This window comes from Salmo salar, chromosome ssa18 (genome assembly GCF_905237065.1).
Source record: "Salmo salar chromosome ssa18, Ssal_v3.1, whole genome shotgun sequence".
Classification (NCBI taxonomy): domain Eukaryota; kingdom Metazoa; phylum Chordata; class Actinopteri; order Salmoniformes; family Salmonidae; genus Salmo; species Salmo salar.
This window is the reverse complement of record NC_059459.1, coordinates 80,607,588-80,622,603: the sequence shown is the minus strand read 5'-3', so window position 1 is coordinate 80,622,603 and position 15,016 is coordinate 80,607,588. Positions and strand designations below refer to the sequence as shown.

At 45.1% G+C, this 15,016-nt stretch overlaps 2 protein-coding genes across 9 annotated transcripts in view; both read right to left on the bottom strand.

The window, feature by feature from the left end:
• The window catches only part of exoc6b (exocyst complex component 6B), a 168,619-nt gene extending 162,287 nt beyond the window's left edge, over nt 1-6,332 (bottom strand). For 4 of the 6 annotated variants that reach the window (XM_045701642.1, XM_045701643.1, XM_045701644.1 and 1 more), the window contains exon 1: nt 5,669-5,924. In XM_045701642.1, the coding sequence (XP_045557598.1) occupies nt 5,669-5,757 (89 nt within the window). In that variant the 5' untranslated portion in view covers nt 5,758-5,924. The other 2 variants (XM_045701640.1, XM_045701645.1) reach the window with 2 other exon arrangements.
• Nucleotides 6,333-9,272: 2,940 nt separating this feature from the next.
• Nucleotides 9,273-15,016, bottom strand: part of znf638 (zinc finger protein 638) — a 50,159-nt gene continuing 44,415 nt past the window's right edge. The window contains exons 4-10 of one of the 3 annotated variants that reach the window (XM_045701638.1): nt 13,246-13,357; nt 12,939-13,103; nt 12,512-12,847; nt 11,922-12,038; nt 11,716-11,837; nt 10,392-10,782; nt 9,273-10,344 (exon numbers count right to left, since the gene is read on the bottom strand). In XM_045701638.1, coding sequence (XP_045557594.1) covers nt 10,717-10,782; nt 11,716-11,837; nt 11,922-12,038; nt 12,512-12,847; nt 12,939-13,103; nt 13,246-13,357 — 918 coding nt within the window. In that variant the 3' untranslated portion in view covers nt 9,273-10,344; nt 10,392-10,716. Of the gene's footprint in view, nt 10,783-11,715; nt 11,838-11,921; nt 12,039-12,511; nt 12,848-12,938; nt 13,104-13,245; nt 13,358-15,016 lie in introns of all 3 variants that reach the window. The other 2 variants (XM_045701637.1, XM_045701639.1) reach the window with 2 other exon arrangements.

Sequence of the window (15,016 nt, the reverse complement as noted above, 5' to 3'; positions counted from 1 at the left end):
CAAAGAACAAACAGCAAAAACATATACCTGGTCAATAACATGTCTTAGAATCAACTATTAAAGACTACCTTAGCTCTGGCATCTTCCCCAATATTTAGAACCAAGGACTGATCACCCCAATCCACAAAAGTGGAGACACATTTCAACCCAATAAATACAGTGGGATATGCATCAACAGCAACCTTGGGAAAATCCTCTGCATTATCATTAACAGCAGAATTGTACATTTCCTCAGTGAAAACTATGTACAGAGCAAATGTCAAATTGGCTTTTTACCAAATTACCGTACGACAGACCACGTATTCAACCTGCATACACTAATTAACAAACAAACAAACCAAAACAAAGGCAAAGTCTTCTCATGCTTTGTTGATTTCAAAAAAGCTTTTGACTCAATTTAGCATGAGGGTCTGCTATACAAATTGATGGAAAGTGGTGTTGGGGGAAAAACACACGACATTATAAAATCCATGTACACAAACAACAACTGTGTGGTTAAAATAGGCAACAAAAAAAAACTCTTTCCACACCCTCTAACAAATATATCAACGAATTGGTGAGGGCACTAGAAAAAGTCTGCAGCACCCGGCCTCACCCTGACAGGCCTCACCCTGTCAAAGTCAAATGTCTACTGTTTACTGATGATCTGCTGCTTCTGTCCCCAACCAAGGTGGGCCTACAGCAGCACCTAGATCTTCTGCACAGATTCTGTCAGTCCTGGGCCCTGACAGTAAATCTCAGAGAACAAAATAATGGTGTTCCAAAAAAGGTCCAGTTGCCAAGACAACAAATATAAATTCCATCTAGACACCGTTGCCCTAGAGCACACAAAAACTATACATACCTTGGACTAAACATCAGCGCCACAGGTAACTTCCACAAAGCTGTGAACGATCTGAGAGACAAGGCAAGAAGGGCTTTCTATGCCATCAAAAGGAACATACAATTCAACATACCAATTAGGATCTGGCAAAAAATACTTGAATCAGTTATAGAACCCATTGCCCTTTATGGTTGTGAGGTCTGTGGTCCGCTCACCAACCAAGAATTCACAAAATGGGACAAACACCAAATTGAGACTGCATGCAGAATTCTGCAAAAATATCCTCAGTGTACAACGTAAAACACCAAATAATGCATGCAGAGCAGAATTAGGCAGATACCTGCTAATTATCAAAATCCAGAAGAGACGTTAAATTTTACAACCACCTAAAAGTAAGTGATTCCCAAACCTTCCATAACAAAGCCATCACCTACAGAGAGATGAACCTGGAGAAGAGTCCCCTAAGCAAGCTGGTCCTGGGGCTCTGTTCACAAACACAAACAGACCCCACAGAACCCCAGGACAGCAACACAATTAGACCCAACCAAATCATGAGAAAACTAAAATATAATTACTTGACACATTGGAAAAGATCAACTAAAAACCTCAGTAAACTAGAATGCTATTTGGTCCTAAACAGAGAGTACACAGTGGCAGAATACCTGACCACGGTGACTGACTCAAACTTAAGGAAAGCTTTGACTATGTACAGACTCAGTGAGCATAGCCTTGCTATTGAGAAAGGTCGCTGTAGGCAGACCTGGCTCTCAAGAGAAGACAGGCTATGTGCACACTGCCCACAAAATGAGGTGGAAACTGAGCTGCACTTCCTAACCTCCTGCCAAATGTATGACCATGTTAGAGACACATATTTCCCTCAGATTACACAGATCCACAACGAATTCCAAAACAAACCCAATTTTGATAAACTCCCATATCTATTGGGTGAAATATCACATTGTGCCATCACAGCAGCAAGATTTGTGACGTGTTGCCACAAGAAAAGGTCAACCAGTGAAGAACAAACACAATTGTAAATACAACCCATATTTATGTTTATTTATTTTTCCTTTTTTAATATGACATTTGAAATGTATTTATTGTTTTGGAACTTTTGTGAGTGTAATGTTTGCTGTTAATTTTTTATTGTTTATTTTCTATTTCACTTGCTTTGGCAATGTTAACATATGTTTCTCATGCCAATAAAGCAGAGAGGGGCGAGAGGGTTGAGAGGGGCGAGGGGGTGAGAATCTCTCCCCAACATCCCCTCCTCCTGGCCCTCCTGGTCGTGGGAGTGTTTGTTCCAGATTCCTCAGGTAGAGGATGAGGAAGGCTCCGACCTGTGCTTCACTCTTCCTCACCCCGGAATGTTAGAATCACACACACAGGTACACAGACCCACACCGGACCAGTCCACACCACAGCAGTCCACACCACAGCAGTCCACACCACACCCACACCACAGCAGACCCACACCAGAGCAGACCCACACCAGTCATTGATTTGGCTCTATTGGTTCACAATAACTAGCTTGTCAGTAAGACTCAGAGGAATGTAGCTACCAGCCTAGACCTGCATCTAGCTAGCATTGTACCCCTCACACACACACACACACACACACACACACACACACACACACACACACACACACACACACACACACACACACACACACACACAGAGAGACAGACAACACACCTAGCGGTCACACACCTCCTTCAAGACAACATGATACGATAGTCATAAAGGAATGTACGACGAGCAAAGCCTTCAGGAAACGACCAATTGCCTAGACGACTATACTTCCCCATGGAAACAACAACAAAGTGCAACGACTGAGGATCGTATGCAACAACAACATCATAACCTCATTCACAAACGTGGGGATGTGAAGCTGGCATTACAGATCCATTCCCACCACTCCCTGTTGGGTCAAGGATCCAAAATGACCTCACAGTTTCCCCAGAGCAAGCACATAGTCAAAACAGCATTGTGCAACTGTAGCTATGTAGCCAGGTGACTCACACAGGGAGTGGCACTCCTAGTTGATTATATGTAAAAAAAAAAAAGAATCATAGCTTTGAGTAGAGTTAGTAAAACACTGGATTGTAGTTCAGTGGTACATGACACTGTCTGAAACCTGTGTTTTGGATCGTCATTGTGTTCTGAGTGATAGTTATCTTGAGAGCTTGGTCCGTGGATCAACTGGGGGGGTGTACTGGAAAATAAAGTGGCACTGCAGCACAATACTGTGTGACAATGAACACACACACACACACACACACACACACACACACACACACACACACACACACACACACACACACACACACACGCGCCTATACAGAGCTCAAGATTCTCTTGACATCATAGCTATGACGAGCCAGCGATTACCATACTTAATGACAATGTAATGACACAAAGTTAAATGACTGGTAGGGATATAACGATTCACAAGCGTTCCCAAATTCAAATGTTTAAAAATGCTCAGACACACCGGTGGGATTGTCAAACATTTGCCCGCCCGAGTGGCGCAGCGGTCTAAGGCACTGCATCCCAGTGCTAAAAGGCTACAGACACCCTAGTACACATAGAACTAGTACACATTACTAGTTCACACAATCTGCTAAAATGTCAAGTTAATTAATTAAGTTAATTAGTGGGTGATGGTGATTTCAGAACCACAGTGGGGGGACAAAAAACAGGCTACATTGCCTCCCTAATCTGATAGTGGTAGTGGGGTGGTAGATGTCTAGTCTCCCGTATGGCTCTAATCTGATAGTGGTAGATGTCTAGTCTCCATTATGGCCCTAATCTGATAGTGGTAGTGGGGTGATAGATGTCTAGTCTCCCTTATGGCTCTAATCTGATAGTGGTAGTGGGGTGGTAGATGTCTAGTCTCCCTTATGGCTCTAATCTGATAGTGGTAGATGTCTAGTCTCCATTATGGCTCTAATCTGATAGTGGGGTGGTAGATGTCTAGTTTCCATTATGGCCATAATCTGATAGTGGTAGTGGGGTGATAGATGTCTAGTCTCCCTTATGGCTCTAATCTGATAGTGGTAGTGGGGTGATAGATGTCTAGTCTCCTTATGGCCCTAATCTGATAGTGGTAGTGGGGTGATAGATGTCTAGTCTCCATTATGGCTCTAATCTGATAGTGGGGTGGTAGATGTCTAGTCTCCATTATGGCTCTAATCTGGTAGTGGTAGTGGGATGGTAGATGTCTAGTCTCCATTATGGCTCTAATCTGGTAGTGGTAGTGGGATGGTAGATGTGTTTTTCCTTCGCTTCTGTCATTCAGATGTTTTCAAAGACATGAAGAAAAAAAACATGGCAGGTTACAAAGTAGAGCTTCGTAGTTACATTCTGGTGGGTTGTCAGGGACTGGTCTAAATTCACGAGTCGTCATCCGTTTCCATGACGAGATGCTAGCTGTGTGAGGGAGTGTTTGTTGGCTTGACGCTGTTCGCTGAGGTAACGTTCTGGGTGAGAGGCAGCGCTACTCTGAAATGACTGTAATACGCCAGCAGCGAACTTTTGTGAATTCTCGTTTTATTATTTCAAGTGTAAACTACCAGAATTCAGTGGCTACAGTCTGATTCAAAAAATATATAAAGCTAAATACCAGTGAATTGAAAATGTGTCACATCCATCTTGCTTTGCAGCTGCTAGCAGGCAGCTTACCAGGCACATTAGAAGTAAGCTATGTTATTAGACTAGTAGTGTAGCCTTCTGTGTTACAGTTCAGACTTTTTGAGAAGTGTGTGTGTGTGTGTGTGTGTGTGTGTGTGTGTGTGTGTGTGTGTGTGTGTGAGAGAGGCTATGGTGCATGTGAGGAAGCGATTGGAACGTTGCAATTCACAAACTAATTTGCATAGGTCATTTGCATAAAGTAGTTTGAAACAATTTCTTAAATTACAATGAAACGGCTCAGTATAGTATAAACCATAAAGAGTTGTTAATAATAATATGACCACCCCACCCTGAAATTATTGGTCTTAAATGAATGTAATTATGTATTCCGTAGTGTCTCATTTGCATAATATTGCATTTCATAAATTGTACTTGTATTTGAAAAATCAGCTCGGTCTTCTACATCAGCCCTGAAAATGTCACAACAATATGAGATATTGGACCAACAACGAAAAAGTGTTGAATTTAAGAACCCAGACAGGTGATCTGGTGCCATTACTGACTAGGGATTATGGTTGACCAGTCAGCCACATGAAAAATGAAATACTGTACCTCAACAATGGTAAATCCTCGTGAAATAAAAAACCCGAAAAGCTTTTCCATGACATGGAATATAAAGTCAAACACCAAAAACACATTTTCATTTTGATACTCCCTAAAAACACTAATAATAACTTACTTGTAGCGTGTTAGAAGATGTTTTTTTTGGGGGGGGGGGGGCAGTTCGTCAACCGTTAATAAAAATCACTTTGGCTAACTGACGTTAGCTACCTGCTAGCTAGTTAGGGTAGTTAGCACAGCTAATCGGATGACAAACTTGTCAGTGTTACTCTCTATTTTTGGAAAATATGAACTGAAAACATATATATATATTCATAAATCACTGTAATTTAAACTTGGGCCAGAATAACAATTGTGTTTGTGGTTAGCTTGTCAACATAACTAGCTACAGTGCTAGCTTCTTCAACAAGTTTGAACCGGCTAGCAAAAATCTGGACTCGAAGGAGTTGCTAACTTCACGTTAGCTAGCCGAAGAAAGAGATGGACTCTTAGTCGCTTTCAACTATTCCCCCGGTAACGTTTTAAAAAAAAGAAGCTATTTACACAAAGCATGCAAGAATACGTCCCGAGTACCGGACTCATTCTTACCGGAGTGTCGGTCCGATACAGTTCGTGTCTGTGCTTTCTATCTCCCGTAGGATGCGTTCGTGTTCCGCTGCTATTTCGACGCTCGCCATGTTTCCATATCCTACCGAAGAGCACAGGACAAGGGGCGGAATTCATTACGGAAACCGTTTACCGACACAAACAGAGCAAGCCCATTTTCTATTGGACGACTTCAGGTAAGGACCCTCCCCGTTTCGTTTAGTTTTCTTGTGTTTATGAAACATTTTGCGGCGTAATGAATATACGCACCCCAGGATAGAGAAGAAACGCAGTTCCTGGGTCACCTACAAAAAAAAACAACGCAGATAGACCCTCCGTTCAATTCCTTTCCTTTCCTTTCCTAGTTACTTGCCTAATTTCCCGTGACAAAGCTAGTTGCCCTCTTCTTCTTCTCCAAGAGAGCAAAAAATTTCACTTTATAATAACGGATTTATGCAACAACAAAAATGATTTGATATACACTTATATGACAATCATAATAGTAAAGGGGCTTTACATTTCCGTGTTTTGACCATTACCTTCAGTCTTTGGTGGCAGTATCACTCCTCCTGTCGTCCATAAATCATGGATTATTGGATACAAGCGTGGTAGCGGCAATGTTCCGTTCCCTTCTCTTTGCATATTCATTGATAAATAATGCTGCCAATCAATAAAGTTGGAGTTTGGTCAGTGACACTTCTAATCCGTGTTTTTGAAATCCAGTCCGTGTTTTACTTTTACCACGGGCCGTGGCAGGTGGACGTACGTGAGGAAGAGGCAAAGCCAGAAGGACAACTGGGCCCAAAACCTGTCTTGTCCAGCAGGTGGCGTTTTTTGTTGTTGTTGCTGCCACAAATCTGCTATCACCCTTGACCCAACTACCTTCTGCACTACTCTGACTCTAGCCACCTCAACCTGCCTCTCTCTCACCAGACACTTCTGATCCCCAGCAACATGGACACCCCTACAGTTGACACACACATACTTTATCCACCGAAACTACGCACACTTCCCACATCTTGGAATCTCCCGCTGCTCGTACACACTGCTGCAACATGACCATAAATGTGACACCTGAAACACCGCAGTGGATTCAGCACAAAAGCTCTGATAGGATAACTGATATATCCTAACATGACTTTGTCGGGGGTAAAGACTCAAAACTCAAAAGGACAGACTGTGACACCACTGTTGGCATCACAAACGCCAGGAATTTTCAACTTCAATTGCTCCACCTCCACATAAATCACTCCTTTCAATAGTGCCCTGTTCCTAAAAGTAAATCAAGAAACGGATCTTGACCCGAGTTGCGTGGCGCGGAGCACTCGCTCCCTCTGGGCGGAAGAAACACAAACAAAATCACAAGTTCACTTCGGGTTACCTTCATCGATTTAACAGTATCCAACATATTTTCCACCCAACCTGATACCACATATGAATCAGCCAAAAGGCCTGGATCCACTTTCTCCAAGAATCTCACTCCCACTGGGCCAAACTCATCTTTATAATAACCATGTCGATCGATGCAAGGCTCGGGCTCCTCACCACACCTTCCACCTCAATTAAATCTGTCTCATCACTTCTATTTCACCTCCAGAACTCTGCCTGGTGGACATCAAGAGTGTCTGCTAAATGACTAAAATGTAAAAATCTCACCCTGTTTGTCCTTGACCCCAGTGTTCTACTCCTCATCTCCCCTTTTTTTTTTTTTTATCTCCATCTTCATCTGATTCATTTTACATTTTAGTCATTTAGCAGACGCTCTTATCCAGAGCGACTTACAGTAGTGAATGCATACATTTCATACATGTTTCTCCGTACTGGTCCCCCGTGGGAATCGAACCCACAACCCTGGCGTTGCAAACACCATGCTCTACCAACTGAGCCACACGGGACTGTGATTCAACCTCTTTTACTTATATTTCCTCCTCCATTCCTCCTCCTCCTTTTAAATCCACCTTGCTGTGGTCCTTTCCCAATATTCCTCTTCTCCCCGGCTTTGCTAGCGGCCAAGTAGCGGCCAAGTGACATTCCGATTTAACTCAATCTCATTATTGTCCTGCTCACCTCGGTAACGTGTCTTCTCTCCGAGCACTGACATTTTGAGAGCATAAGCAATGGCACAACTGCCAAACTTTATATTTTATTATCATCTTGCCTCCTCCCGACTGTCTTCCATTTTTGAAGACATTTATTTTATAGTTAGAGCGGCCACTAAAGTAACCGGTCAATATAATGGATCTCCTGTGGTGAGGTTCAACGTGCAAAGCATCAGAAGAAAACAACAGCAGAAGCATGGAGGTAAAATAACTGTCTAAAGAATCTCTTAACCCACTTCAAATGTACACAATGAACTACTTCTTTCTAGAGAAAGTCTCAAAATTCTGCAAATACATTGTCTTGGGATGCTTTTGACCTGAGTAGCCTGCAGAACTGTTGGCCGTGTGTGTGCATGTCAGACACCTGTTCATTTGTTATTAGTGGAAATGAACAAATGTAGCAAACGAGAGGATAAGGCCTTCAATCTTTGGTGACTTGTTTTGGACAGTATTAAAGTATATTGTTTTATGCAGTTTAAAAACAAATGATAATTGTCAGAAGTCACAGTCACATTATAACTGCCTGTAAGGCAAAAAACAAAAAAGACACTGGGAGACATTATTCTATACAAATTCAAATTAGATTACAACAAAACAGAGCTAGTAAGCTTAACTTGATTTGATTAAGCTAGCTACAAGTCCTAGCTTGCGATAACGCAATTAGCTATCATAACGATGAAATATGACATTATCGTCACCGATTGTGTCTACAGATGTAAGCGTGAAATATGATAAATGTGTACTCGCATCGCTGCAAGGACATACACTGGCCTTGGCTAAAACAAGCTGCTGACTTCATTTTGTGAATTCTTGGTTGGTGAGCGGACCCCAGACCTCACAACCATAAAGGACAATGGGTTCTATAACTGATTCAAGTATTTTTAGCCAGATCCTAATTGGTATGTTGAATTGTATGTTCCTTTTGATGGCTGTTCCTTTTGATGGCATAGAAGGCCGTTCTTGCCTTGTCTCTCAGCTCGTTCACAGCTTTGTGGAAGTTACCTGTGGCACTGATGTTTAGGCCGAGGTATGTATACTTTTTTTTGTGCACACTCTCTCTCTCTACTTCCCTCCAGCTCTCCAGGTTGAGGGAGCTCCGGGGCTACAGCGTTGTGTCCTGTAGTCTTGGGTCAAAGGTCAGTCAGAGCTGGGTATTCCATTGGTTGTGACTAGAGGGAGTACAGCTACAGGAAGTGACTTTTCGTAGCAGGTTAGGACAGCATTTTAGCTAACCCTAACCCTTTCCTAACCTAACACGTTAATTATCCTAACCTGCTACGAAAAAAGTAACTTTAGGTTATAGTTTAAACTCCCTCTAGTCAGAACCTGTTCCATCCAACAGCAGTTCACTTCCTCTCTCACAGCCAATCAGATGCATGTTTTACATTCTACAGCCTATCAGACACCTTGTTCCTCTTGTCAGTTTATGTGGTGTATGGTGAAGTTGTGCCTAGTCGCTAATCTTGGGTCAGTTTGATATTTTCCACACTTACAGTACCAGTCAAAAGTTTGGACACACCTACACCCATTCAAGTGTTGGTCTTTATTTATTTTTTACTATTTTCTACATTGTGAAGACATCAAAACTATGAAATAACACATATGGAATCATGTAGTAACCAGACAAATCAGTTTACACGGGTGGATCCCAAACTATGTGTGTAAAGTTCTAAAACAAATGAAGTAAGTTGTTCAAGAAATGGTATAGATAAAACAGTAGCATATCTGCAAACTGCAAATTACGGTTGAAGGTAATCGAGGAGAGGCATTTCGAAGTAGCAAATCGTTTTTAAATACGTCCTTTTCTCAGAGGAAACGAAAGCTGATTCTAAGGGGGTGTGGCAGAACTCGAGAATGCACATGACTATCCTCGATGAAACGGGGCTGTCGATGAGAGGAGGTGCCTCTTCTGTTCTCCTAACTAATTCACATATCCTTGACCTCTGTTCAGGTCGTGGAGGATAGAGGACGGTGTTCTGCACCAATGAGAATCTCCTCCATTCATCTCTTCTCTCAATTATTATTATTTTTTAATATCTCTGATACCATTTTTATTTGATTTTAAATATTCATATCATATCCACAGTGATTTTCTGCATGTTTTCCCCAAATGGACTGAATGAATTAACACCTTAGTTGTTTAATTAACAACATCACTTTCCACTTAGTAACCCCACCCCCTCAACCAGTTATCGATTTCCAGGTCACAGAGGAGAGGAGGACAGAGGAGAGGAGGACAGAGGAGAGGAGGACAGAGGAGAGACTTTTTTCCCAAATGAGGAAAAGCCTTGTTCTCTACCTCACTCTTTCCCTCACTCTCTTTCTCCGTTCACAGGAATCCAGACATGTTCTAACAACCAAGGACTCACAGACACATTGTATCTTACACCACAGGCACACACTCACAATTCATTGACGAAATCCACTTCTTTGGTTGTGAACACACCCTCTTAATAAATTAAAACACAGACATCCTAATCCCCCCCCAAATTAAACAAACAAACCATTAATCTATTTGATACACATTGATCTAGGATCAGTCTAGACTATAAGATCATAACTATATGGACTGGGGGGGACCTGATCCTGGATCAGTCTGATCATAACTATATGGACTGGGGGGGGACCTGATCCTGGATCAGTCTGATCATAACTATATGGACTGGGGGGGGACCTGATCCTGGATCAGTCTGATCATAACTATATGGACTTGGGGGGGGGGGCTGATCCTGGATCAGCACTTCTCTACTCAGATCCTCTGTTACCCTACATAGGTTATTAGTATTATGACCAGACTTATAGTTGTTTCAGACACAAATTATAAAATATAGATTGATTGAGTTGGGAGTCAAATGGCACCCTGCCACCAGAGCACTATGGAGCTCTGGTCTAAAAGTAGTGCACTATGTAGGGAATAGGGTGCCATTTGGGAAACATCCAGGGTCAAGGGGGTCATTCGGAGACGGAGACGTGGCTAGATCTTCCTGCTTGTTGCTTCTGATGCTTCAGGTAATATTTCTGGAGAGAGAGAGAGAGAGGGGGGGATAGAGAGAGAGAGAGAGAGAGAGAGAGAGAGAGAGAGAGAGAGAGAGAGAGAGAGGGGGATAGGGAGGGAGAGAGAGGGGGAAAGGGGGATAGAGAGAGAGGGGGGGATAGGGAGAGGGGGGATAGAGAGAGAGGGGGGAAGAGAGAGGGGGGGGTAGGGGGATAGAGAGAGGGGGGATAGGGATAGAGAGAGAGGGGATAGAAAGAGAGAGAGAGAGGGGGATAGAGAGAGAGGAGAGAGAAAGAGGGATAGAGAGGGTGATAGAGAGAGAGAGAGGGGGGATAGAAAGAGAGGGGGAGAGAGAGAGGAGAGAGAAAGAGAGAGGGGGGATAGAGAGAGATAGAGAGGGGGAGAGAGGGGGGATAGAGAGAGAGAGAGGGGGGATAGAGAGAGCGGGATAGAGGGAAAGAGAGGGTGATAGAGAGAGAGGGGTGATAGAGAGGGGGGGATAAAGAAAGAGGGAAAGAGAGGGTGATAGAGAGAGAGAGGGGGATAAAGAAAGAGGGATAGAGAGGGTGATAGAGAGAGAGAGAGGGGGATAGAGAGAGAGGGGTGATAAAGAAAGAGGGATAGAGGGGGTGATAGAGAGAGGGGGGGATAAAGAGAGAGGGAAAGAGAGGGTGATAGAGAGAGAGAGGGGGGATAGAGAGAGAGAGGGGATAAAGAAAGAGGGATAGAGAGGGTGATAGAGAGAGAAGGAGGGGGAGAGAGATGGAGGTGAAAGGTACAGGGTATTAGCCATTGGGTTAGTCTCCCCGCATAGCTGTCCTACAGGGCTGGTTATTTACAGGCCTAATAATGAAATCAGTCAATTCCCATGTATCAAACTAACAGGTCTAAAAATATACCGTCTAATTTAGATTATTCCCCCCCAGTCCCTAACTAACTGGTATAGTGATGTTAACCTGCATGTTCTGATAGTGCTGTAGACTGCTGCAGTGGGTCTTCTTGGCTGTGTGTTCACTCCCATAGAACAGAGAACACAGCTTACAGAAGAACCCAGTCTTAGGAACCACAAAGTCCTGGCCTGGAGAGGAGAGAGAGGAGGGTCAGTTAAACCTGATGAGAAATGAAGTGTGTCTGTCGGTGAGCGTGTGTCTGTCAGTATCACCTATAGGGTTGTTAGGGGTGAAGGGAGGCAGTTTGAAGTCTGTGATCAGAGGAGACTCAGAACGACAACGTTTTAATTCAGGCTCCTCTTCCTCCTCTCTTCTCTGTTTACTGTCTTCTAGAGAGAGAGAGAGAGAGAGAGAGAGAGAGAGGGAGATAAGAGAGAAAGATGGAGAGAGAGAGGGAGATAAGAGAGAGAGAGACCGATGGAGAGAGAGAGACAGATGGAGAGAAAGAGAGATGTGGATAGAGTCAGGAAGAACAAAGGCGATGGGAGAAAACAGATTAATTTTGGCAGCAAGAAGACAGAGTCCAGATATAGAAACATGTCATTATGTTCCTATCAAACACAGGTCTTCATGACCAAGTGGGCATTAGGGACATCCAGGGAGGACTTGGTAATCATACCGCTGGAAACACCACAGATGCCAGCCAAGGAAAAAGATGAAAAACACGACACGTAACGATTGAAAAATAAAACTTCTCCAGGCGAATGTGGCACCTCAAAGTGACATTACGAGGCTGGCTGGTGTCTCATTAACTACTGAACACATCTAATGCTCTCCAGTCCATCTGGTCTTCTCTCTCTACCTTGTAGTGTTGTGGAGTCAGTAGAAGTCTTTCCAACAGTCTCCTGTTTCCCCTCCAGACTCTGGCTCTCAGGGGGGTCAGTCTGCCTCTCCTGCCCAGCTGAGGAGGCCTCCAGGCTGGGTTGGTCTGCCGGGGTATCAGCCTTCGTCTCTTTCTCCTGGAGGTCTGGGACTGAGGCAGCTGGTTGGGCGTCCACCTCTGAGGTCACAGCGACTTGGAGCAATGAGGAGGGAGCGTCGACGGAAGCTGTGTCAGTGGGAGGAGTAATATCTGCCCGAGGCTCCTCCTCTTCCTTGTCTTTAACGCTCACCTTCTTCGCTTTCACTGATTTCCTGGCTGTGGCGGAGAGAAGATGAAGAAATACATCTGCAACATTATAACTCAATTCCTGTGTGTCTCTGAGTGTGTGTGTGTCCCTCTCTCTTACCAGAGGTCTGTCGGGCCCTCTTCCTCCCCCTGGGTCCTCTCCTTGTGGCAACAGCCTCCTCTTCCTCCTCCTCTCCCACTTCATCCACGGTCACAAAGTCCATTCTCCTGATTTCCTCCATGCCCCTGCCGTCATCCTCTGCACCAGGAGACCCTGTAGAATCAGCTAGAGGAGAGAAATGGTTTAGAGCACGAGAGGACACCCCACTTCTGTCCCGATACAGTCTTCCATTCTGACCCACACCCTTTCTGTTCGACAGACCGACCGACCAACACAGAGACAGAGACAGACAGACAGACAGACAGACCTGTGTTGTCAGCTTGCTGGATCTGCGCTGGTTCAGGACTCTTGTTCTGCTCTTCCTGCTCCATCTCATTATCCTCCCCATCACCTCCAGCCTCATCCAGGGTTACCAGAGTCTGATAGGAGAGAGGTTAAAGGGTGTGTGAGTGAGAAAGGGAGAGAGAGAGACGACAGAGAGGAGAGAGAGAGACGAGAGAGAGGAGAGAGAGAGGAGAGAGAGAGACGACAGAGAGGAGAGAGAGAGGAGAGAGACGACAGAGAGAGAGAGAGACGACAGAGAGAGAGAGAGGAGAGACGACAGAGAGAGAGAGAGAGAGACGACAGAGAGGAGAGAGAGAGAGACGACAGAGAGGAGAGAGAGAGAGCGACAGAGGAGAGAGAGAGACGACAGAGAGGAGAGAGAGAGACGACAGAGAGGAGAGAGAGAGAGACGACAGAGAGGAGAGAGAGAGAGACGACAGAGAGGAGAGAGAGACGACAGAGAGGAGAGAGAGAGACGACAGAGGAGAGAGAGACGACAGAGGAGAGAGAGACGACAGAGGAGAGAGAGACGACAGAGGAGAGAGAGACGACAGAGGAGAGAGAGACGACAGAGGAGAGAGAGAGACGACAGAGAGAGAGAGAGAGACGACAGAGAGGAGAGAGAGAGACGACAGAGAGGAGAGAGAGAGACGACAGAGAGGAGAGAGAGAGACGACAGAGAGGAGAGAGAGAGACGACAGAGAGGAGAGAGAGACGACAGAGAGGAGAGAGAGAGAGACGACAGAGAGGAGAGAGAGAACGACAGAGAGAGAGAGAGACGACAGAGAGAGAGAGAGAGACGACAGAGAGGAGAGAGAGACGACAGAGAGGAGAGAGAGAGCGACAGAGAGAGAGAGACGACAGAGAGGGAGAGAGAGAGAGACGACAGAGAGGAGAGAGAGACGACAGAGAGGAGAGAGAGACGACAGAGAGGAGAGAGAGAGAGACGACAGAGAGAGAGAGAGAGAGACGACAGAGAGGAGAGAGAGAGACGACAGAGAGGAGAGAGAGACGACAGAGAGGAGAGAGAGAGACGACAGAGAGGAGAGAGAGAGACGACAGAGAGAGAGAGAGACGACAGAGAGAGAGAGAGAGAGAGAGAGAGCGACGAGAGGAGAGAGAGAGCGACAGAGAGGAGAGAGAGACGACAGAGAGAGAGAGAGAGAGACGACAGAGAGGAGAGAGAGAGACGACAGAGAGGAGAGAGAGAGAGACGACAGAGAGGAGAGAGAGAGACGACAGAGAGGAGAGAGAGAGAGAGACGACAGAGAGGAGAGAGAGAGACGACAGAGAGGAGAGAGAGAGACGACAGAGAGGAGAGAGAGACGACAGAGAGAGAGAGAGACGACAGAGAGAGAGAGAGAGACGACAGAGAGGAGAGAGAGAGACGACAGAGAGAGAGAGAGAGAGACGACAGAGAGGAGAGAGAGAGACGACAGAGAGGAGAGAGAGAGAGACGACAGAGAGGAGAGAGAGAGAACGACAGAGAGGAGAGAGAGAGAGAGACGAGAGAGAGAGAGAGACGACAGAGAGGAGAGAGAGAGACGACAGAGAGGAGAGAGAGAGAGACGACAGAGAGGAGAGAGAGAGACGACAGAGAGGAGAGAGAGAGAGCGACAGAGAGGAGAGAGAGAAGCGACAGAGAGGAGAGAGAGAGACGACAGAGAGAGAGAGAGAGACGACAGAGAGGAGAGAGAGAGACGACAGAGAGAGAGAGAGAGACGACAGAGAGGAGAGAGAGACGACAGAGAGGA